The following is a 23,026-nucleotide window of genomic DNA, read 5'->3' as shown; positions in this document are numbered from 1 at the left end:
ATGAAAATGCTTGCAACGTGCTAATTCGATTTTAAAAATATGCTAACATGTTAGCAACATATAATTCATATCAGAAACATGTTAGCTACATGTTAATTCACACCAAAGGCATTCAACATGCTAATGCTTAAATATCTTTCTTAGTCCTGCTAACAGCATGCTAATTTATACTACAAACATGTCAAAAACGTGCTAGCAAACATGCTAATTACCACAAACAACCACTGATTTTATCTTGGCAGCTGTCTAGCGACAACCTATACGTATTAATCCATCTATACTAACTCTTCTTTTTAAAAGCGACTACAATTTAGTCAACTTATGAAAACTACCTACACGTTTATGCTAGCCTTCAGACTTTAATGTGAAGCGTCAGTCATTGTTAGCCGGTTGCCGCGTCTCTGTTCCACCTGATATTAGCGTGTGTTTTCAGTCACCCGATCAGGAGTGGTCACCCGAGACGCTGACTTGTGAGTGAGCGGGAAAAACAAGGCCACAGAAAGGAAGTGGATCATGTTTTTGCAGCACGCACTGAAGTATGAATGCCTTGTTTCGGTGGCGTTCTCACAATGCATCCCATAATGATGCCGTGTTCAGTGGCCTGCTGATCTCTTGTGTCTGTTTGAGCTATAGAAAGTGGATCTCTCGGGAAGATTTAGACCCTGTTAACCTCTGTTTTTACTTTAGATATCACAGTGGTCTATAACAATCTCAGCGTCTGAGATGTGGAGTCTGGAATTTAGGATTTAGATTAGATTAGTGGAGTTGCTGTAAAGTTGCTCATAAATGTAGTAAAAGGTTTATCATCTCTGTGTGTTTTTAAGGCCGGTGACTGAGCAGTTCGAGCCACTTTAAAACATCTGCACACTAGAAGTTATAATGTTTGTACCTTTAGTGAAGATTTAAGGCTGGTTTATGCTTCTGCGTCGAGTGATCGGCGTGACCCACATGCGTGTAGTCATGCATTTATACTTCTGCCTTCTGTTTGTGTTGCTCTGCAAGATGTATAGCAGGGCTCCAAATTAACTTTCTTACATGGTAGCACCGGTGCTCCCAACCTGAAATATTTAGGAGCACCTGAAAAAATTTAGGAGCATCCACCAAAAAAAGATTAATATATATGTGACAAGTTGTATATTAAGGGATTTATTGTATTTGAAAATAACTTCAATTGGGACTAACAAAACCCAGAAACAACTATCTAACTAATGCTGTAATGACTTAATATCTGTGCAATAATTCCAAAATGAATGTTGAATAATTATAAAATATAAATGATGACGATGATGACAATAATACTAATAATGAATTATATTTATCATCATCATCATGCTGCCTTGAATGTGCTTTAATGCAAGTTATCTGCTGTATAAAGTCCTACTGTTACTCTATGAAAAATAAATTGATGGTTTGCATCAAACACAAATGAAGCATTGTAGTAAGAAATATTTATTTTGTACTATTGTTTTTATATGCATGTCAATTATGTAAATAATATTTCTGCTACAAAACAAACAAACTAATATAATAAATCATTCAATTCAATGCTGAAAGCTGCAAAGCAGTCATCAGTAATTAAATAGAAAAATAATACACACCTCAAGAAAGAACGGACAAAAGTAAGGAAGAAAAGTTTAACTTTTAAAAGTTTTGGTTTGGGTTCGTGTTGTTTTGGGTCCCTGCGTTTGCGTGGGTTTCCTCCTGGTGCTCCCCCACAGTCCAAACACATGCGGTACAGGTGAATTGGGTAGTCTAAATTGACCATAGTGTATGAGTGTATGTGTGTGTGGGGATGTTTCACAGAGATGGGTTGCGGCTGGAAGGGCATCCACTGCGTAAAAATTGTGCTGGATAAGTTGGCAGTTCATTCCGCTGTGGCGCCCCCGGATTAATAAAGAGACTAAATGAATGAATGTATATACCTGTTCTTTTTCTATTTTACTACACCCCCGCCGCCAACACACAAGTGTAATAATAACAGTGAGCGCATCATCACCACTACATAATAGCTCCAGCTTTTGGCTTGCAGCAGCTCCTCCATCACCTTGAATAAACTCAGCCGAGGCCGTGTCGAAGCATGTCTGAACTGGCTTCCAGTCTGATTAGACTCTGCTATATTCTGCGTTGTTTGGCGTCCGGCCACGTTGACCCAGAGGCAGCTGACAGCACGTCTGTTTGATCTCTTTCTTAATTAACTCCTGTAACGACAGCCTCCAGATGCCTTAAAGTCGCTCCGGCCACTGACTTCTGCCGCTCTGAATGGAAGTGATGAAATGCAGGGGTCTTTGGCGTTTAAAAAAAAAAAGCGTTTATCTTGGAGCCGGTTTCAGAAATGTGAGCCCGGCTGGCTTTTATGATAATGTCATGCTCATGTATATCTGTGAGATTAGCTGCACAGAAGCTCTAAATATAAGCGAAGAGTTAAACTCATTTAGGCTTAATGGAGTTTCAGCTTGTAAAAATAAACAGAAATGGTCATTATGTTGAGTAGAATGGAGTGTTGTGGGTTAGAGGCGTTCTTGTGGGTTTAAGATTACAAATTTGAAGGTCAAGATTTATTTATTAACTTTTTGATGGCTTTTTTTTTTCTTGTCAAATAATCTTGAAATATTTAAGTTTGGGTCATGTTACAGTTCCCTTTCTGTTGTCTCTGCATACACTTAAAAACACTGGGTTTAGAAACAACCCAATTTGGGTTATTTTGGCAGAGTTGAAGTTCCCAGCTCTGGGTTAGTGGTTGTTGTTTTTTCAATAATATCAATAAAAATGATGATGATTATAATAATATTAATAATACTACTACTACTACTAATAATAATAATATTAATAATACTAGTGATAATAAAATAATGTATGTAACGTAAACAATGGTAGTAATATTATATAAAAATAGTAACAATGGTAATAATAATATATTAAAATTAGTTACAAAAACAATGGTAAACAATGGTAATAATAATAAAAATAGTTACAATAAAATGGTAAACAATGGTATTAGTAATAATAATAATAATAATAATAATAATAATAATAATAACAACAATAAAAATGATAAACAATGGTAATAATATTATATTAAAAACAGTAACAATAAAATGCTAAATAATGGTAGTAATAATAATAATAATAATAACAATAACAACAATAAAAATGATAAACAATGGTAATAATATTATATTAAAAACAGTAACAATAAAATGCTAAACAATGGTAGTAATAATAATAATAATAATAATAATAATAATAATAATAATATATTAATACTAATATTAATAACAACTATAAAAAGGGCAAACAATGATAATAATAATAATAATAATAATAATAATAATAAGTTTTAAAAATAAAACCAATTACATTTGATAATGGTAATAACAGCAACAGCAGTAATATAAAAAATAATAATAATAACTTGTTATTATTTTAACACATATACTTGTTCTTTCTGTAAATTTTACAACTTCACACACGTGTTAGAATAATGAAAGCATCAACATTATGAAACTATCCATCCATCCATCCATCCATCCATCCATCCATCCAGACTATATGAGTGAATTGACAGCTTTATTTGTATAATGGGGCGGGGCACTTCAGATTGAAGAGTTTTTGATTGGTCCGAGTTTCTGATGAGATACAGAAGTGCAGAGTGATCTCATCTAAACTATTGATCCAGATTGGTGGAATAGAGAAACCGTAAGTTGCATGCATGCATCTTACAAATGATCATTTAGTCTTTGTTTTTGGAGCATACAGACCACCTGAAGACTTGATAATCATAATAAAAGAAAATAATACTGACTTCACAGTGACTTTAATTCAGAAACTCAGAGTTGTCTGCTCCACTGTATTCAGCTCAAGGGTTTCGCCAGAGATTACTCAGGATTCTCCAATGGGCCGCTAAAGATTTTCCTCTAAACCATAATTCCATCATCACAGAAATTTGTTTGACCGAATGCAATTATCTGCTTATGATGGATACAGCATATGTCAAAGTTTCCGTAAACTCTACGTAATCCCTCAAAGTAAATCTGGGCTGCTTGATTTACAAACGGTTTGTCAGTTTGGTTTTTGGGCAAAGAAAATATTCAATGCTTTAATCTTGCGTTGAGTAAAAAAATGCCTACTTTGCCAGAGAAAATGTTTTTTATCATATGGTAATGTAAAAATACCTCATGTAATATAACTGAATTTGATTGTATTTATTATACGTATATATTGTGTATTGCTTTTGTCATTACTATTGTCTGAGTTGCGGAAATTGCATCAATTAAAAATCTACCGTACACTTCTGGCCTTACGCTGTTTTACATTGACATCATTTTCATGACGGTTAAGCCAGAATTCATTCATATATTATTATCATTAATATGATAAATATTATTGATAATAGTATCTATGCTATATATTATATTATAACAATAATTATTCAAAATAAATAATAATAATGAGTAGGAGGTTTGAAGAACACTTCTAATCAGGAAAAGGGCAGATAATTAACTATGATAACAACAACATTCATTCATTTTCTTGTCGGCTTAGTCCCTTTATTAATCAGGGGTCGCCACAGCGGAATGCCCTTTCAGCCGCAACCCATCTCTGGGAAAACAACAACAACAAAATGATAATTATAAGACTACATTACTGTGTGTTCACACCGAAGGCGATGAGAGCATCAGCTTGCTCTGGCTGCCCCAGCGACAACGCTGTCTGCCTTCAGCTCCGGCAAAATTCACTACATTGATCTTGTATTTAAAGGAGCCGATGCAGCATATCATATCAGTTAAATTAAAGCTGATGTGCTTTAAATGAATAAAACATGCTTTCTAATGTAAAAATGTTGCGCACTTTATTATCAAATTCATTTAACAATGGGAGATCAAGTTGCGTTTGGCGTGGGTTTGCTCCACTTAATTATCCGATGTGTTCATATGTCTGAAATATCCTGAAGCAGCAGTTCTGTTGTGTACTGTCGCATGAAATTCCTTCTTTTTAAAGAAAAATATATATAATAACATTAATGCACATCAGTAACTCGCCAGTAACTTATTTAATGCATGTTCCTGTAAGAAGACATTGCAAATAATTGGAAAACCAGCAACCGCAATAACCAAACGCTTGGGAACAACTGTGGTCAGAACTAAAGCTCACAGGTCTGTGTTCTCTGAACTCATTAGTGGTGGACTTTTTTATTATAACTCATTACCATAAAGTGGAGAATGCTGGAGCTCAGCGAAGGCTCGTCTCTCCCTGGAGCGTCACCGGAATCAGTCTCATGCTCTCGACTCCTCCATGACCACCACAGCAGCTGCTCAGGATACGGCCTGGTCCAGGATTATGGAAACCTTGGGATCATCTTGTCACTGGTCTTGGATCGAATCAGTGGCGCTGCATAGTCTGAGGGCCTCGGGATGAGTATCCCCGGGTAGAAATAGATAATAAAGAGAATCATTAACGTAGCTGCTGTTCATTTAAACGAGATGCAGAAACCTGCGTGGAGCACATTCATGTATTGTGTGATGCAGTGAGTGAATGCTTTACTAAACAGACAGGTCTTTAATCTAGTTTTGAGTTGGGAGAGTGTGTCTGAGCCTCGGATATTATCAGGAAGGCTATTCCAGAGTTTAGGAGCCATAAATCAGAAGGCTCGACCTCCTTTAGTGGACTTTGCTATTCTAGGTACTACCAGAAGCCCTGAGTTTTAAGATTTTCAAGAGTGGGTTGGATTGTAGCGAGACAGAAGGTTGGTTAGATAAACAGGAGCTCGATTATTTAAAGCTTTATAGGTAAGAAGTAATATTTGATAATCAATACAAAACTTAACAGGCAGCCAGTGTAAAGAGGATAGAATTGGGTTGACATGATGCAGCGAGGGAGTCTGAATGGAGGATTCTGGCCTGCTCTTCAGAGTGAGCCAGTGTTTCTTGTTAGTTTTGATAGCTGAATGAGAGCGATTACAAGTCGTGCATGTGCTTTACGTTATGTTACGTCCGCCGGCCCTTCCCCCAGCCCCGCGTTTCACATTCCCTTCCTTCGCCACAGATGAGATTTAATCAAAGAAGTGTGTGTTTCTGCACATGCTGCTCAGCAATTCCATGCAAACGTCAAAAGTTTTCACCAAATTAAGTTTTTTGTGTGGGCCAGTAGTGTAAAAACACTCAGAAATGTGTCTGTCAATGTTTTTAAGCAATTATAATTGATCCAGCAAAGTCACACAAGGGCTAATTTGACATCTGTCACATCCACGAGCAAACTTTTCCCTCATAAATGCAGAAATGCCCAGTCAAATACACTCCATCGTGTTTGTTCTGTAGAGAGCAGCTCTTCTCCTGTTGAGGAGCAGTATTTCTGTTGGGTTGTGCAGATGCCACATGTGTAAAGCTCTGGAAGTACTCTGCTCTTCCTTTCTAAAGCACAAACCCTTTGGGTCATTAATAAATGGGACTTTGGCCTCCTTTTTAGTTCATGTTTAATCCAGAAGTGTGTGTATATAGTTGAGCATTCCTGAAGGGAAGAGGTTTTGTCTAATCTAAACAATAGCTCTGGGTTTCGGGGTTTGCTTCGTCGTGTTAAAGCAGTTCTGTTTGTGTTTGGGCTCCGTAGAGTCTCCTGAAATACTCATCGGATGTTAGAATCTCTAAGCGTCTAAAACGATTATTTAATGAATGTGTGTCTGTATAAGAGATGGGTAATATATCCCAAAAAATCCCCATTAGTGTTGTTATGATACTGGATTTTCCTACGTTGGCACAATGGCTTGAGAAATATCGATATTGTGGATTACGCAAGGACATCTATTAGCAAATACATAATTAATTTAGCTTGTTAAGCGCAAAGATTTCTTTAAAACTTCTTCTGAATTCAGTTCTTATTTCCAGCAAACTAATAAATGAACAATAATAACAAAGTGTGTTATATACAAATACACACGATGTGCCCCATGTCTAAAACCTGACAGGTGGACGAATCTAATAATAACATTATACAAAAGCAACCTGTCATGAATGAACTGAAAAAGCCTCTCGAGATGATGAAGGCATGACAGTATGGTTTTTATATTTATGTAGGCTAGAAAATAACATGTCTTGTAATATTTTAATCCTTTATATTTATATCCTATATATATCCTTAATATTTTAATTTCTTTTTCATATGTAAAGATATTTGCGTATTCCTGTACGTCCTGTCTGTATTAAGCAATGTGTAAGTGAGGCGCACAACTAACGGGCTCTGCGCTGGACTTTAGACCTGCTTTGTTCTGGACTATTGAACAGTCTATGATAGTTTCTTAAAATGGCAACGTGCCAGCAATGCGCCTCAACACACCTTCCTTTATAGACCAGAATGCCTATAGATGCACATATGAGCGCAAATGCATTTGCTTTTTAAACAGCGCCAAGCTGAAACTAGCAAACAAAAATTGGCGCACCGCATTGCGCTGGGTGTGTGATAGGGCCCTAGGACTTTACAATCGAAGTAAAAAATAAATGATGTTGTTGTGTATTTGTATTAAGGATATTGCATATATATATATATATATATATATATATATATATATATATATATATATATATATATATATATGTATTTAATGTATATTGCAAATTATTGTTATTGCGATTAATGTAATCAACTACCATGAAAAAAAATGTCGCTATTCGACACCGATTTCTATACCACAAAAAATAAATTTTGCAACATTTGGAGTCTATAAATGAAGTAAAAAACTGTTGCTGTAAATGTTTTTGCAAATGCAAGTAAAATGTGATTACATTAATCACGATAATAATAATTAAGCAGTTATATCATACATCCCTAATGCAGATACACATTTATTAAATTAGCCATTTAGACTCTTGTAGAGATAATCCGAACCATTGACGGTATTCCTGCAACATCGAACTTCTCTCTGTGTCTTTACCCTAATCACAACACTCAACAACAGTCGCATGTTTGCTCCCAGTATCGTGAAGCCCTGGTGTGTATCTGCATCCCGTTGTGCATCTGTAAACATGTGGAGTGTTTAGGGAATGTATCAGTTGGTCTTCCTGTGGATTGGGCAGATTTTCTGGACCCCCCGGATCAGACACACATTCCCAGAAGCAGCTCTTAGTCACAGATTTGTCTCCATATGGTCTGCATTTGCTTTCTGCATCCAGTTTAATGACGGTTTCCCAGATTTAGCAACAAACGAGGCGCTCTATCTATCTATCTATCTATCTATCTATCTATCTATCTATCTATCTATCTATCTATCTATCTATCTATCTATCTATCTTGTCCATCCATCCATCCATCCATCTATCTATCTAACATTTTATCCATCTATCCATCCTTCTATCCATCCATCCATCTATACATCTATCTAACATTTTATCTATCTATCCATCCATCCATCCATCCATCCATCCATCCATCCATCCATCATTTTATCCATCCATCCTTTTATCCATCCATCCATCCATCCATCCATCTATCTATCTATCGTTCATTTTATCCATCCTTCTATCCATCCATCCATCCATCCATCCATCTATTGTTCTATCTAACATTTTATCCATCCATCCATCCATCCATCCATCTATCATTCATTTTATCCATCCTTCTATCCATCCATCCATCTATTGTTCTATCTAACATTTTATCCATCTGTCCATCCATCCATCCATCCATCCATCCATCCATCTATCTATCTAACGTTTTATCCATCTATCCATCCTTCTATCCATCCATCCTTCTATCCATCCATCCATCTATACATCTGTCTAACATTTTATCTATCTATCTATCTAGCTATCTATCTATCTATCTATCTAACATTTTATCCATCCATCCTTCAATCTATCTATCCATACACACATCCGTCCGTCCGTCCGTCCGTCCGTCCATCTGTCCATCCGTCTGTCGAACCCAGTTAAGTTACTATGATCGTTTCCTCGTCAGAGTCAGAATTTGAGCTGCTCCGCTAGTTGCCTACAATCCTGCCGATTGTTGTTTTGGAGGCCATGTTGGTTTTTGCCCCAGCATTTATCCCTCCCTCCGCCAACACTGCTCGTATAAACACAGAGACGCCGTGCTTTTCTTCTACATGCGGAGCCGTTTGCCCTGCTAATGATGTTGGGTGTTGGGTTACCGCGAGCGTGGAGGCTCGGTTTGACCCTGCAGACCTCCAGATGAATAGCGGAGATCAGTGAATGGAGCACAATGCTAACTGTGTCATCATGAAGAAGCCTCATTAAACTGCTCCAGGGTTTGCCGCCGGACACTTTTCTGTTTATACATTTCAGTTTTTTCTCCAGGTCTTTGTTGCCGTCCGTCACCACCGCTAGTTTTGACCCATTTGCCAACAATAAAAGCAAGTGTAAACGAATACAAAGCTACGAGAAAACATGAAGATGGCAGTTTCTGGAATAGCTGATATTCCATTTACTTTGTAGAAGTCTGAGTATTTCAATGATAGATTAAACTGTACAATTAAATGATAATAAAGTCTGTTAATTAGAGGTTTATTTCTCGGCACAGAATAACACTTTTATCTATCTATCTATCTATCTATCTATCTATCTATCTATCTATCTATCTATCTATCTATCTATCTATCTATCTATCTATCTATCTATCTATCTATCTATCTATCTATCTATCTATCGTTATATCTGTCATTTATCGTTATATCTTTCGTTCTATCTATCTGTCGTTATATCTATTGACACATTTGTCTTTATATCTGTCGTTGTATCCATGATTATTTGTGATTGTCTTTTGTTGATCTGTTGTCTTTTTGTGATCTTGTTATATCTATTTTTGTATCTGTCGTTATATCTATTGTTATATCTGTCGTTATATCTATCTATTGATATATCTTTCATTCTAGCTGTCGATATATCTGTCATTCTAACTATTTATCGTTATATCTGACGTTGTGTCTATGACTATCTGTCATTTTGTGTTTTGTTGCATCTTGTTATATCTGTCTTTGTATCTATCGTTATATCTGTTGTTCTATCTATCGTTATATCTGTCGTTCTATCTCTGTCTTTGTATCTATCTATTGATATAACTGTTGTTATATCTTTCGTTTCATCTATCTGTCGACATATCGGTTGTTGTATATATCTGTTATTATATCTGTCGTTGTATCTATCGATCGGTATATCTGTCATTATATCTATCGATATAACTCGTTATGTCTGTCATTATATCTGTCGTTGTATCTATCGTTATGTCTGTCGTTGTATCCATCTATTGTTATATCTGTTGTTCTATCTATCGTTATATCTGTCGTTCTATCTCTGTCTTTGTATCTATCTATTGATATAACTGTTGTTATATCTTTCGTTTCATCTATCTGTCGACATATCGGTTGTTGTATATATCTGTTATTATATCTGTCGTTGTATCTATCGATCGGTATATCTGTCGTTATATCTATCGATATAACTCGTTATGTCTGTCATTATATCTGTCGTTGTATCTATCGTTATGTCTGTCGTTGTATCCATCTATTGTTATATCTGTTGTTATATCTAGCTATCTTTATATCTGTCCTTGTATCTATTGTTATGTCTGTCATATCCATCTATTGTTATAGCTGTTATATCTAGCTATCGTTATATCTGTCGTTATGTCTAGCTATCGTTATATCTGTCGTTATGTCTAGCTATCGTTATATCTGTTGTTATATCTAGCTATCGTTATATCTGTCCTTGTATCTATCGTTATGTCTGTCGTATCTATCTGTTGTTATTGCTGTTATGTCTAGCTATCGTTATATCTGTCGTTATATCTAGCTATCGTTATATCTGTTGTTATATCTAGCTATCGTTATATCTGTCGTTATATCTAGCTATCGTTATATCTAGCTATCGTTATATCTGTCGTTATACCTAGCTATCGTTATATCTGTCATTATATATAGCTATCGTTATATCTGTCGTTATATCTAGCTATCGTTATATCTGTCATTATATCTAGCTATCGTTATATCTGTCGTTATATCTAGCTATCGTTATATCTGTCATTATATCTAGCTATCGTTATATCTGTTGTTATATCTAGCTATCGTTATATCTGTCGTTATATCTAGCTATCGTTATATCTGTCGTTATATCTAGCTATCGTTATATCTGTCGTATCTATCGTCATGTCTGTCGCTGTATCCATCTATTTTTATATATGTTAATATATATATATGTGCCGTTGTATCTATCAAACTGTTTATCCACCCAATTATCCATCCATCCATTGTTGCACATGTTGTATCCATAGTTATATCTGTCGTTTTCTATCGATCTGTCATTATATCTATCGTTATGTCTGTTGTTTCATCTTGGTCGTAATATCTATCTATTGTTAGATCTGTCATATCTATTTATTGTTATATCTATTTATGCATATTAATTATCAGGGCTTTAGGCTACTCATTGGTCAGTCAGACTAAAGCATTCAGCAGTAGCATAAAGGTATGTACTGGGTCAAAATAAATAGTATCATTAATAAATAAATAAATATATCTCTAGCGCTGTAAGTAAAGATACAATGTTCATCCTTATTTTAAAGCAAGCATGAATACAGATGGAATGCTCAGCTCGTCTGCACAAATTAGGTGTTTTATTGCATGTGCATGACTTAAAATCAGGTTGAAGCTGGTTTCTCTGTCCAGCATGTGAAACAGTCTCTGTAAATAACTGTGTATTGTGACACTCCCTCAATGCCAGAACAGCAGGATGGCCGCTAATTTGCTGTAATGTAATTCCTGTTTGGCGTCTGGAGTCCCCAGCAGTTGGTTCTTATCAGGCTGCATTTGCAGGGGTCTCTGCTGGTCCTTGTGTTCAGTGGGCATTATAATCCACCTGTTCTTCCATGTCTGAACACAATATGACGGCTGTGATTTAGTGAACAGCTGCAAAAAAAAAAAGTCTTTCCTGCTTTTAACCGAGACTCCCACCTCTTCACAGATGATGGAGCACCTTACAGATCTGTGTGTTTGGGGTCAGCACTGGACAGACGGGCCGTTTTAGGGGCAAGATCTAGTTTCTGTCTGGGAGGGAAACTTCTGTTACCAGTGGTGCCTGAAGCGGAGTGTTCTTAAAGGGACAGTTCACTTAAAAGTTACTCAAGTTCATCTAAACGTCTTTAATCTGTTACATGCAAAACAAGATATTCTGAAAAGGCTAGTGTTTAACAGCAGATGTTGCTCTAGGCTAGTGTTTAACAGCAGATGTTGCTCTAGGCTAGTGTTTAACAGCAGATGTTGCTCTAGGCTAGTGTTTAACAGCAGATGTTGCTCTAGGCTAGTGTTTAACAGCAGATGTTGCTCTAGGCTTGTGTTTAACAGCTGATGTCGCTCTAGGCTAGTGTTTAACAGCAGATGTTGCTCTAGGCTAGTGTTTAACAGCAGATGTTGCTCTAGGCTAGTGTTTAACAGCAGATGTTGCTCTAGGCTAGTGTTTAACAGCAGATGTTGCTCTAGGCTAGTGTTTAACAGCAGATGTTGCTCTAGGCTAGTGTTTAACAGCAGATGTTGCTCTAGGCTAGTGTTTAACAGCAGTTACTGCTCTAGGCTAGTGTTTAACAGCAGATGGTGCTCTAGACTAGTGTTTAACAGCAGATGTTGCTCTAGGCTAGTGTTTAACAGCAGATGTTGCTGTAGGCTAGTGTTTAACAGCAGATGGTGCTCTAGGCTAGTGTTAAACAGCAGTTACTGCTCTAGGCTAGTGTTTAACAGCAGATGTTGCTCTAGGCTAGTGTTTAACAGCTGATGCTGCTCTAGGCTAGTGTTAAACAGCAGTTACTGCTCTAGGCTAGTGTTTAACAGCAGATGGTGCTCTAGGCTAGTGTTTAACAGCAGATGCTGCTCTAGGCTAGTGTTTAACAGCAGATGCTGCTCTAGGCTAGTGTTTAACAGCAGATGTTGCTCTAGGCTAGTGTTTAACAGCAGATGCTGCTCTAGGCTAGTGTTTAACAGCAGATGGTGCCACAATAAAACCCAATAAAACCCAACAGAAGGCTTTGGAATCTAAACTAATGCTACACACAGGAGCATTTCGAGGACAAACATCTCACAATTGTTGGAAATGCAACATCTTTAAATTGCGTTTTGATTTAGCGTGTTGTGTATTTACTTTGAAACAACTACAATGACAGTGTCTGGGGAGAGAAAGTATTTAGAAGCGGGTTCAGTGTGAAATAATACAATACTCTCTCCTAAAGCGGAGGTGTCTAGTTTCTGCTCCTGCCCTTTTTTTGTGGGCTCATCCTCAGAGGTCGCATTTCCAAAACGGGCCGTTCTCAGGGTTTCAGATGAGATTAACAACCCAATTAAAGGGCTTGTGTTTTAAGAGGACAGGTGGAGTTGATCAGCAGCAGGTCTCTTCTCTTGTATACTTTACTGTCTTTGTGTCTGTGGGTGGCTTGGTGTGTGCGGCTCCTCTACAGTTACAGTAGAGTCTGAGAAAACCCCCCTGCTCTGTTTCAAATGCCTTGTAAATCACGGTAATGTTCATCAGCTCTTTTGGACTCGTCCTCTTTTGAGTATTGTTGTGTGCTTTATTGAATCACTTAAGGGAATGTAGCATGCTCACTTTACACCAATCTCATCTTAACCTTTAGTTGCCTATAAAGTAGTACAGCATCCATCTTTTCTCTGAGAAGTCTTTAGTTTTTTAATTCCTTTAAGACCGAGTTACAACTTTCTGGAAGAAACGAGCATCTGAAGACATGCTGTTGGGGGGAGCTACTGAGTCAACAGTGCTGTGGGTGGAGCTACTGAGTCAACAATGCTGTGGGCGGAGCTACTGAGTCAACAGTGCTGTGGGTGGAGCTACTGAGTCAACAATGCTGTGGGCGGAGCTACTGAGTCAACAGTGCTGTGGGTGGAGCTACTGAGTCAACAATGCTGTGGGCGGAGCTACTGAGGCAACAGTGCTGTGGGTGGAGCTACTGAGTCAACAGTGCTATGGGCGGAGCTACAGTCAACAGTCCTCTGGGCAAACAGTGTCAACATTTCTGTGGGTGGAGCTACTGAGTCAACTGCTGTCGGCGGAGCTACCGAGTCAGCAGTGTTGTGGGTGGAGCTACAGAGTCAACGGTATTGTTGGTGGAGTTACCAAGTCAACAGTGTTGTGGGTGGAGCTACCGAGTCAACGGTATTGTTGGTGGAGTTACCAAGTCAACAGTGCTGTGGGTGGAGCTACTAAGTCAACAGTGCTGTGGGTGGAGCTACCGAATCAATAGTGTTGTGAGTGGAGCTACTGAGTCAACTGTGTTGGGGGCGGAGCTACTGAGTCAACTGTGTTGGGGCGGAGCTGTTGAGTAAACAGTGTTTTGGGCGAAGCTACCAAATCAACAGTGTTGTGGGTGGAGCTACCACGTCAACAGTGCTGTGGGTGGAGCTATCACATCAATGTTGTGGGCGGAGCTACTGAGTCTAAAGTGCTGTCAGAGAGCCTACTGGGTCAACAGTGCTGTGGGCGGAGCTACTGAGTCAGTGCTGTAAGTGGCGCTATCAAATCAAAAGTGCTGTGGGCGGAGCTACTTAGTCAGGAGTGCAGTGGGCGGTGCTACTGAGTCAACTGTGCTGTGGGCGGAGCTACAGTGCTGTGGCTGGAGCTCTGCATGAAACACTAGTCGGCAGTGGAGGTTCTTTTGTATGAGCAGACATGGTGTAATATCACAGAATGAAGACAGTGTTTGTTCGTTGGCTGCGTCCGAAACTGCCTACTACTCAGTATGTACTGCATTTGAATTTAAACGTACCACTTGGCCGTTGGAAAAGTGCGTTCTATACAGTATTAATGTGAAAAGTATGAATGGAATTCGGACGTACTACATCCGCCATTTGGTCATGGTCTCGGGACTTGCCTGCGTCAGTTGCGTCGCTTCAGTCCCATTCAAGAATTCTCTCGCGGGGCATTATGGGATAGCGCAGCGTGCATGGGATGCGCACTCCAGAATCTCGCCGGAAGTAGTAAGTCATCCGGGTACTTCTCGCTGACTGATTTTCATATTCTGTGAATTTGGACACACTACTCGGCTCGCGTACTGATTTTAGCCGACTGTATAGTATGGACGTATGCGGTTTCGGACGCAGCCAGCGTCTTCATCTTTGATCTGTTGATCTGTTTGCATCCTCTTTTCTGTCTTGCAGTGAAGCCTGATGTATTTTCTTTAGTAATTCATATGTGGAGTTTGTGCGCAAGGGCGCCCTCTAGTGTCCAGTATGAATGAAACCGAATAATATTAAGATTTATACTGCAGATCGACTTGTGTATTCAACAGGATCCTCAAAACCTTGATTATCTGCTTCAGAGTGTTTGATTATAGTGGAGTTCAGCTGAACAAATAGGCATCCAAGAGTAGAGTTGAAGACCTTTTCGTGTGAAATGTACAGTAAAATACATGAAAATGAACACTTCTCTCTGAACTTGCATGGCTCATTTGTGTCTCTCAGTGGATACATGTGATTTGTCATCAATAATGTTGTTATATTGCAATAAATATCCAGGAATATTGTGATATAAAGTCCTTATCCTCTATCACTGGTTGTTGTCTCTGCATGGCGTTAAATAAAAGTTGATGTGATGTTGAGATTTAGCTGTGAAGATGAGTGCATGTTTCTCGCTGCTTCTGGATGTTTTGCTGCATGGAGTATCTGGAGGTTTGTGTGTTGATGGAGGCCGGTCTGAACACAGTTTGATAGTGTTTTCTGGAGACTTTTTGCGGGCAAGCCTAATGTGTACATAAAGTTTATATGTTCTCCAGCCAATCAGCTTCCTTTGCTGGTTCTCTCCTGGCTTGTAAGCTGCAGAGAGGCCATGAATGGCATCTTTGTCCCAAAAAACTGAAATTCCTGCGCAGGAATCCAGGAAGTGGAGAGCAGTGCATGGGCCAGGTTGGTTCTGAAGCCTCCCATTCTCATCAGGCCAATGAAAGCGGATGATGGCGGCTCTGAACACTCCAACGTATGATAACAACAGTCTTAAATGCTTTCCTTCAAACACTGAGCACGCTTATTTTAATACATTTTGGTGCTGTGGTGTATTTAATAAACCTGTAAAAATTCTTCCCACAATAAAAAAACAGGACTTATAATAATAATAATAATAATAATAAAGATAAATCCTGCAAAAGTCTGTGCAATGATTTGTTACAGTAGCACTTATGCATTGCAGTTTTGCGTTTAGGAGCCTGTTCTCATAGATTTACTGACATGCATTTACTTTAAAGGGCCATGAAAGCCCCTCGTTTCAGCAGGGTGTTTTCACACCTCTACTTTGGAAAAAGTCAGAAAAGTGGGCGTGTCCAGCTCTGTTTAGGGGGGAGTGTCGGAGGAAGAAAAGTGGGATGGTGTGGAAGTGTCTATTTGGGCACGCGCAAGTTTCAGAGTCAAAATACACACACACACACACACACACACACACAGTAGAAAGTGATGGTGTTTAACCTACATGGACATCTGTAGTCGAATTATTTGCCAAATGATTAAATGGTGGACTTTAACTGCAGTTTGGCTCTTTCATTCAGGGAATTCATTCATGTCCCTCGCGACAAACGAGATATTTGATTCGAGGAACTGCTGTAAGCGTGTATTTTTCATGCAATGCTTGATACCGCACGGCGAATGACAGAAAAAAACCTTCAGCATTTCCCGGAAACTTAGATGCACTCGGCAGGTAGTGTCTGAAAGCCGCGTGTGTTATTCCGGTCACAAAATGCGGTGAAAATCCTCCACGAGGTTAAAGTTTGGTCGTGGTGCTAACATGTTTACACAAGGTGCAATAGTTAGTTCGATACAAACAAACTGAATAAACAAAGAGCACTGGTCACTCACTAACCAAATCTGTAGAGACAGGACAATCACCAGCAACTAGAGCCGCGTCTTTATTAAGAGGAGACTACAAGCGAATCCGGATCTCAGCGTTTGCAGATTAGAACAGCTCTCAGGTAAACAATGTTCCTCCTTAGACATGTAAGTTATTGTTGTCGAGCGTCGCGTACACTGTTAATCCACACGTGACTCCAGCTGAGCTCTCACAGAGAGAAAATGAAAACAAAACTGAACTGCAGCAAACTATAAAAGCAACACTTCACGCTTGTTTTGTCAACATAACGTGGCGTCTATGTCGTGTAAACACAGTAATGAATATTAATGAAGTTGCACAATAGAGCGCGCTGATTGGTTTGAACCAAGCCTTACTCATGCATTAATGCAGCACACTGTAAGACGTAATAAGACACACTCTGGCACAGACGTCCAGTCTGCACGCTGGAATACACGCTATTATCTCATGACCGTGACGCAGCTTCAAAAATTCGTTTCAAACCGGAAGAACGAATTTGCTTGAAATAACGCAAAAACAACCAATTTACACTTTTTAGTGAAATATAGGTGTCCTAATAGTGTTTTCAGCAGTGTGGGACACAAATACCACTGTCAACAGCTCAACACATGTGTTTTGGTGTTTTGTGACCCTTAAAACATCAGTCGAGTGTTTCAAAGTCACTCATGTTTGTGGCCGAATGTTGTTTCATATCACAGAATGAAGAAGAAATCAAACTGTTTTACAGTGTTCAGTGCAGAGATACTGGATTAAGTGGCACCCATGATAAAAAATCATCTTTTGTAAGCTGTTTGGACGGGACCAGGGCTTAATTTGTGTCGGAACTCGCTGGATCCGGCACCTCTGAAATCTGATCCGACTCCTTATTTTACCGATCCCCCTCCTCAAGCGCCCTCCTCCCACATCCGCTGTTCACTTTCACTTTCTATCCGCGACTCCCCAACCCTCTTCACTTTCGTTGGCGACAACCCCCCTTCCCGTTCCACTTTCGTCCTTTTGTCCGCAACACCTCTCCACCATCCAACACCATTGCACCCCCCCCCCCGATACGATACTATTATATCGTAATAATAATAGTGAAATTAATTTAAATAAATATAATAATTGAATGCATATAAATTTACACACAAGTAAATAAATAGACTGAATGATGGGCTCAAACTCTGCGGATTCCTGCGTGTGGCTGGGATTCCTGCGTAGGGCCTACTAATAAGTCAAGAATGGAGCATATGTAAACTGCTTACTAACATTTATTAATGCAGAGGTAATGCATAACAGATAATGAATTGACCACATGCTAATGCTTAATAACTGATTCATAGTGTGTAGTTATTTTGAAGTGTTACCAAATATCCACTTTCAAAATATGGAGTGTGCTGATTTGTGTGGAGCGCTGTATACTGCAGCAAAACAATGTCAGTTTTCTTCCAATATAATCCGAGCACAGCTGTGTATTGAGTGGAGTCATGTTGACACCCCGTCAAAGTGAATTAAAGAGAGGTTATCTCTCTCCGGACAGCTGCAACCGTCTCGTTTCGCTCATGAAATATCTCCAGACTCCCGTCACTCATCACAGCTGTTTATTGAATATGTTTTAGTGCCGCGCCGCAGGGAATCTGGCCTTCATTTCCCATTCCCAGTGTGAGCGCTGGCCATCGGAGCGGGACTGGCTACTGTCTGTCCGTCTGGCTGAATGTCAGATCTGCTGAATGAAGATTCACTCTGCTGGACGGAGAACAGCAGAGGGACTGAGCATTAGACCCTGGGGCACTCCTGGCATTCAGCAGGGACGATAACCGGTTTCACGATTTGCCACGGGTTGGAAAAGCCAAGGTTTTAAAACCGCCAGAAATTAGTTGATGTCAGAATTATCAGCCCTCTTGTATATTTTTTCCTCAATTTCTGTTTAACAGAGAGAAGTTTCAACACAATTGTAAACATAAAAGTCGACGGCACTTAATATTTGACAAGATATTCTTCAGGAAACTAGTATTAAAGTAGTATTAAAGTGACTATTAAAGGCTTATCTAGGTAATTGAGTTAAAGTTAGGATAGTTAGGCAAGTCATTGTATAACAGTGATTTGTTCTGGAGACTATCAGAAAATAATAATGAAGGTTATCGTTGGGGTCTGAGAGGCAGGTCAGGATTAAAGAGCCAGTTTTGGTCTGGTCTGAAGCACACCTGGGCGTCTGGATTGGAGCTCCAGCTGCATGAAAACAAAGAGCGAACTTAGTCTTGAGGAAGGCTGAAAGCTGCTCTGCTTTCTCTCAAAGTCTTTCACCTGCACTTTACTTATCGACAGCACAAGTCGTCCTTCTGGAGCTGTAGGCACTGATTAAAGCTCCCGCAAAGTGCTTTGAAATGTGCGCTTTTATAATTCAAAATCTGATTTAATCCCGCCTAAATGCCGTCTCCAGAAAGTGTCTGCAGTTTCTGCTCAATATACCCTTCAGATTATTTGTTATGTAATGTAGAATCTGCTCATTTGGGTGTCTGAGTACAGCGTCGCTGTTTTTGTAGCATGTTGCTTTAAATGCAAATGAGCCGCTTCTTCCCGCTCTTCATTCTAACATGCGCGTGTGCTTCTCATCATTCGCTATGTCAGATAAACAGCAGTCGGTGATGGAAACAGACACAGATGAAGCTGTAATACAGCTCATTAGTAGGGCTGGACAATAATTTGATATCAATATATATCGCGATAGATTTATTTTCAAAAACTGTGATATGAGTTTTAAACCAATTCTGTTCCACCTGATAGGACATACTGCTACTAGGGATGCAGCGATTATGGATTTTGGTTGTAAGATTATAGTCTGAGAAATAATCACGATTATTATGTATTCATTAATCAAAAACCCCACTAGTTCAGAAAATAGGATTAAAAAATATTTATAATTTACAGTGTTATTTATTGCTGCTCAGTAACCAGGTAATACAGCACATAATGCTATTAAAAACAAACAATAGTCAATGACTCTCTCTCTCTCTCTGTGCTTTAAAATAAGTGAATATTTGTGACATTTAAACAGAAATAATTTTACACTAAATAAATGACAGAACAATAAATAATATATAAATAAAACCAATAAATACAACATTCATCTAATGCAGAGCTTAAATTAACTTATTTTTACCTGGTAGCACCGGCGCTCCCAACCAGTTAAACCGGGTCCGTGTCGTCATCGACTTTCGCTTTAAGATTCAAAGGTCTAGCATTGCACCAGACCCCCGTAAGTGGTTTCTTTTGAAAGTGTAGAATCTATATTTTATGCACATATCTGCATCACTTTGGTTTTTAATCTACTGTACAAAAGTTATTAAATACAGTTTTTGGATCCCCCAGCTGGGTATTGAACATTGGTTCATTTTCATATTTCTCATATGACACATGTACAAGTTATAGCTCAAATGAAAGCTCTTGCCGGTGCTCATACGGTTCTAGCGTTCTTCTTACTGAATTATATTCACATATCAAACAGTTGCTGAATGAATCTCGGTGTTTCCATGGTGCAGAAGTGAAAACAATACATTTATGATCAATAAGCAGCCCCAGATAGCACAGACAGCTGTCATCTCTTACCTTATGCTGTGTGCTTCAGGGCCATTCTCCTCTGTTTTTGAGCTGATGTGCATGAGTAATGCTTTTATATGTCTGACGTGCTCCAAACACACTGAATTATGTTTGATCAAACAGAAGAATAGTGAAATATGAACACAATGATCGCTCCCTGTGGCTTGTACAGCACCTCTCATCAGCAGGAACACAATAACTTCTGCATAGATTATGGTGGAGACATTTCTCTTTTGTCCTATGATTACAGACACGTGCAGGAACCAGCAACATTAATTACAGCACACTCACTCAACAACATATACAGATATTTTAAACACTTTCAATAGTGTTTTATGAAAAACTCAAAGGGTTTTCTTTAAAACGATACCAAATCCACACCTCTGCATGTGGATTTGGGAAGCTTTTAAATTTGGGTAGGCAAAATCCAGGACCAACTTTGACCAATGGGAGTACATTTTACTGGCGTGTGACTTATTTAAACTATTATGGTCTGTTTATAAACTTTGCCGTGTGAAAGCGCACCACACTTGAACAAAAAGCAACACTTTTAATAGCTGCTTCAGAACAAAATAATCGATTGATGGGTGTGAAAGCAGGCTAAAAGAGAATTGGGATTGAGCCTGATTATTTCGGCTATCATTGCTCATGACGATGCTTTGTCTTTTTCTCGTTCTCGATAGTGATTATGGCACAGGCTGCCTCTTTCTACTTCACCAAAGAGCCAAAACCCCAGGACGCTCTGCACGGGCGCAGTGCCATGCTGCGGTGTGAAGTAAACGACCCTCAGGGTGTTTCTTATGCCTGGACACAAAACGGAGAGCCGGTCACAAACTCAGAGCGCCGCTTTCTGGACGGAGGAAACCTGAAGTTCACTGCCATCGACCGGACGCTGGATTCTGGAAACTTCCAATGCATCGCCTCTAAAAACAGCACTGGAGAAGAAGAGCGAACGGCCGAGACCTCCTTCAACATCAAGTGTGAGTTTACCTTCATTTCATATTAGGGCTGCACAATGTATGGTTTCAGCATCGATATGGAAATGCGCGTGTGCACAAATACAGGATTCCCACACTTCTGGACAGTTCTGGAATTGGATTCAGGGCCTGAAAGTGCTTAAAAACAAACACAGGTCCTTGAAAGTGCTTGAATCTGCTGTTTATAAAAGTGTGGGCACATGCGCAGTAGTCACATCGCAGGATCTACAATGCCGAATCTGGATTTTTGATGAGTAGAAGTTAAAAACACATCTGATTGGGAAGTTTTACCTTAAAGTTACCAAAAAAGCTTGTATCATTAGCATGTGTTTTAACACCTTTGACTTTATACGCATTGTAATCAGTATAAACTAGGTTAATTAGGCCTCGTTTCCACTGATTGGTACAGTACGGTATGGTTCAGGTGGGTACGGGTCACCTTTATCAGGCTTGCGTTTCCACTACAAAGAGTAACCTTTTGGTGGGCGTGGTGTACGACTGAGTTTAAGTCGACGTCATGCTCACTCTAATAAATATCTACAGTAAAGCTGTACGGGTTTACATATCATATTCATAGCCAGAAAGTGATTCATTTTTTTTAATAAATTGTTAAAAGTTTGATATTTGTTATGCAACAAGTCCAGAGATTGTTGTGTACACTATGACTTTATATAAAAAATTAACTTTATTGTGTGATATGAATTAAAAGTGATCATAAACGAATGATTTCTCAACTCAAATGAGTGGTGGCTTGGACTCGGAAACAGTATTACACACATCGCCACTTATAAGCGGATACGGATGACGCATGCATCGTTACATAGCAGCTGTTAAACTAAACAAAGACACGAGTGCTTTTGTAATTACACATTCTGGCACATTAGAATTGCTGACTCCTCTACAGTCGTATCTGCTCGGTCTGTGTCTTGAGTCGTACATGTACGGCTGAATGCTGGTCCGCTCACTCATGCTGCTTCTCTCTGTTGGCATACACAAAGCGGGGGAGCTCTTGGCTCCGCCCCCTTGTTAAGTTAGGCGGGAAGTCGAAACAAATTTTCATGTGAAGCAACACACTAGAGGTCTGCATTCTTATTTCCGAATAAAGCGCGGGAGCGGTCGGTAACGGGTTTAATTTGGGACGGGAGCGGGCCGTCTTGCAATATCGCTCCCGACTCCTGAGCGAGCGAGCATGCAAATGTAACGTGATGTGTGAATGAACGTGTGTGTGTTTATACAGACAGCTTGTTATAAGCTGTCTGGACTCTGTATAGCTGGGTGGATTTCGTTTTTTTCCTCCCCCACGTTCTTTAGCGGGATCGAACGCGGCTGGTAGAAAATGGGCCGGGTCAGGCAGCGGGACAACAAATGCTGAATATAAGCGGGAGCGGTCGGGTTCGGGCTAAAACCTGGCGGGAGCGGGCAGGAGCGGGACTCCGCGACCCCGCGCTGATCTCTACAATATACCCCTAAAACAACGAGCTGTGTACACACCCCCAAAAATCTGAACTGAGTTCTGAACTAAGCCTAAACTGGCACACTCAGAACAACCATAATATTAATATTAAATATTAAACTAGAGGTGAACTAGGTGCCCTTTAAACGAAGCACATCTTCAGTGTTGAGTTTATAACA

At 39.3% G+C, this 23,026-nt stretch overlaps 1 protein-coding gene across 1 annotated transcript in view; it reads left to right on the top strand.

The window, feature by feature from the left end:
- The window catches only part of ptk7a (protein tyrosine kinase 7a), a 36,083-nt gene that overhangs the window by 9,370 nt on the left and 3,687 nt on the right, over nt 1-23,026 (top strand). The window contains 1 exon segment of the mRNA NM_001020665.1: nt 21,101-21,397. Within this exon segment, the coding sequence (NP_001018501.1) occupies nt 21,101-21,397 (297 nt within the window).

This window comes from Danio rerio, chromosome 22 (genome assembly GCF_049306965.1).
Source record: "Danio rerio strain Tuebingen ecotype United States chromosome 22, GRCz12tu, whole genome shotgun sequence".
Classification (NCBI taxonomy): Eukaryota; Metazoa; Chordata; class Actinopteri; order Cypriniformes; family Danionidae; genus Danio; species Danio rerio.
This window is presented reverse-complemented; position numbering and strand designations above follow the sequence as displayed.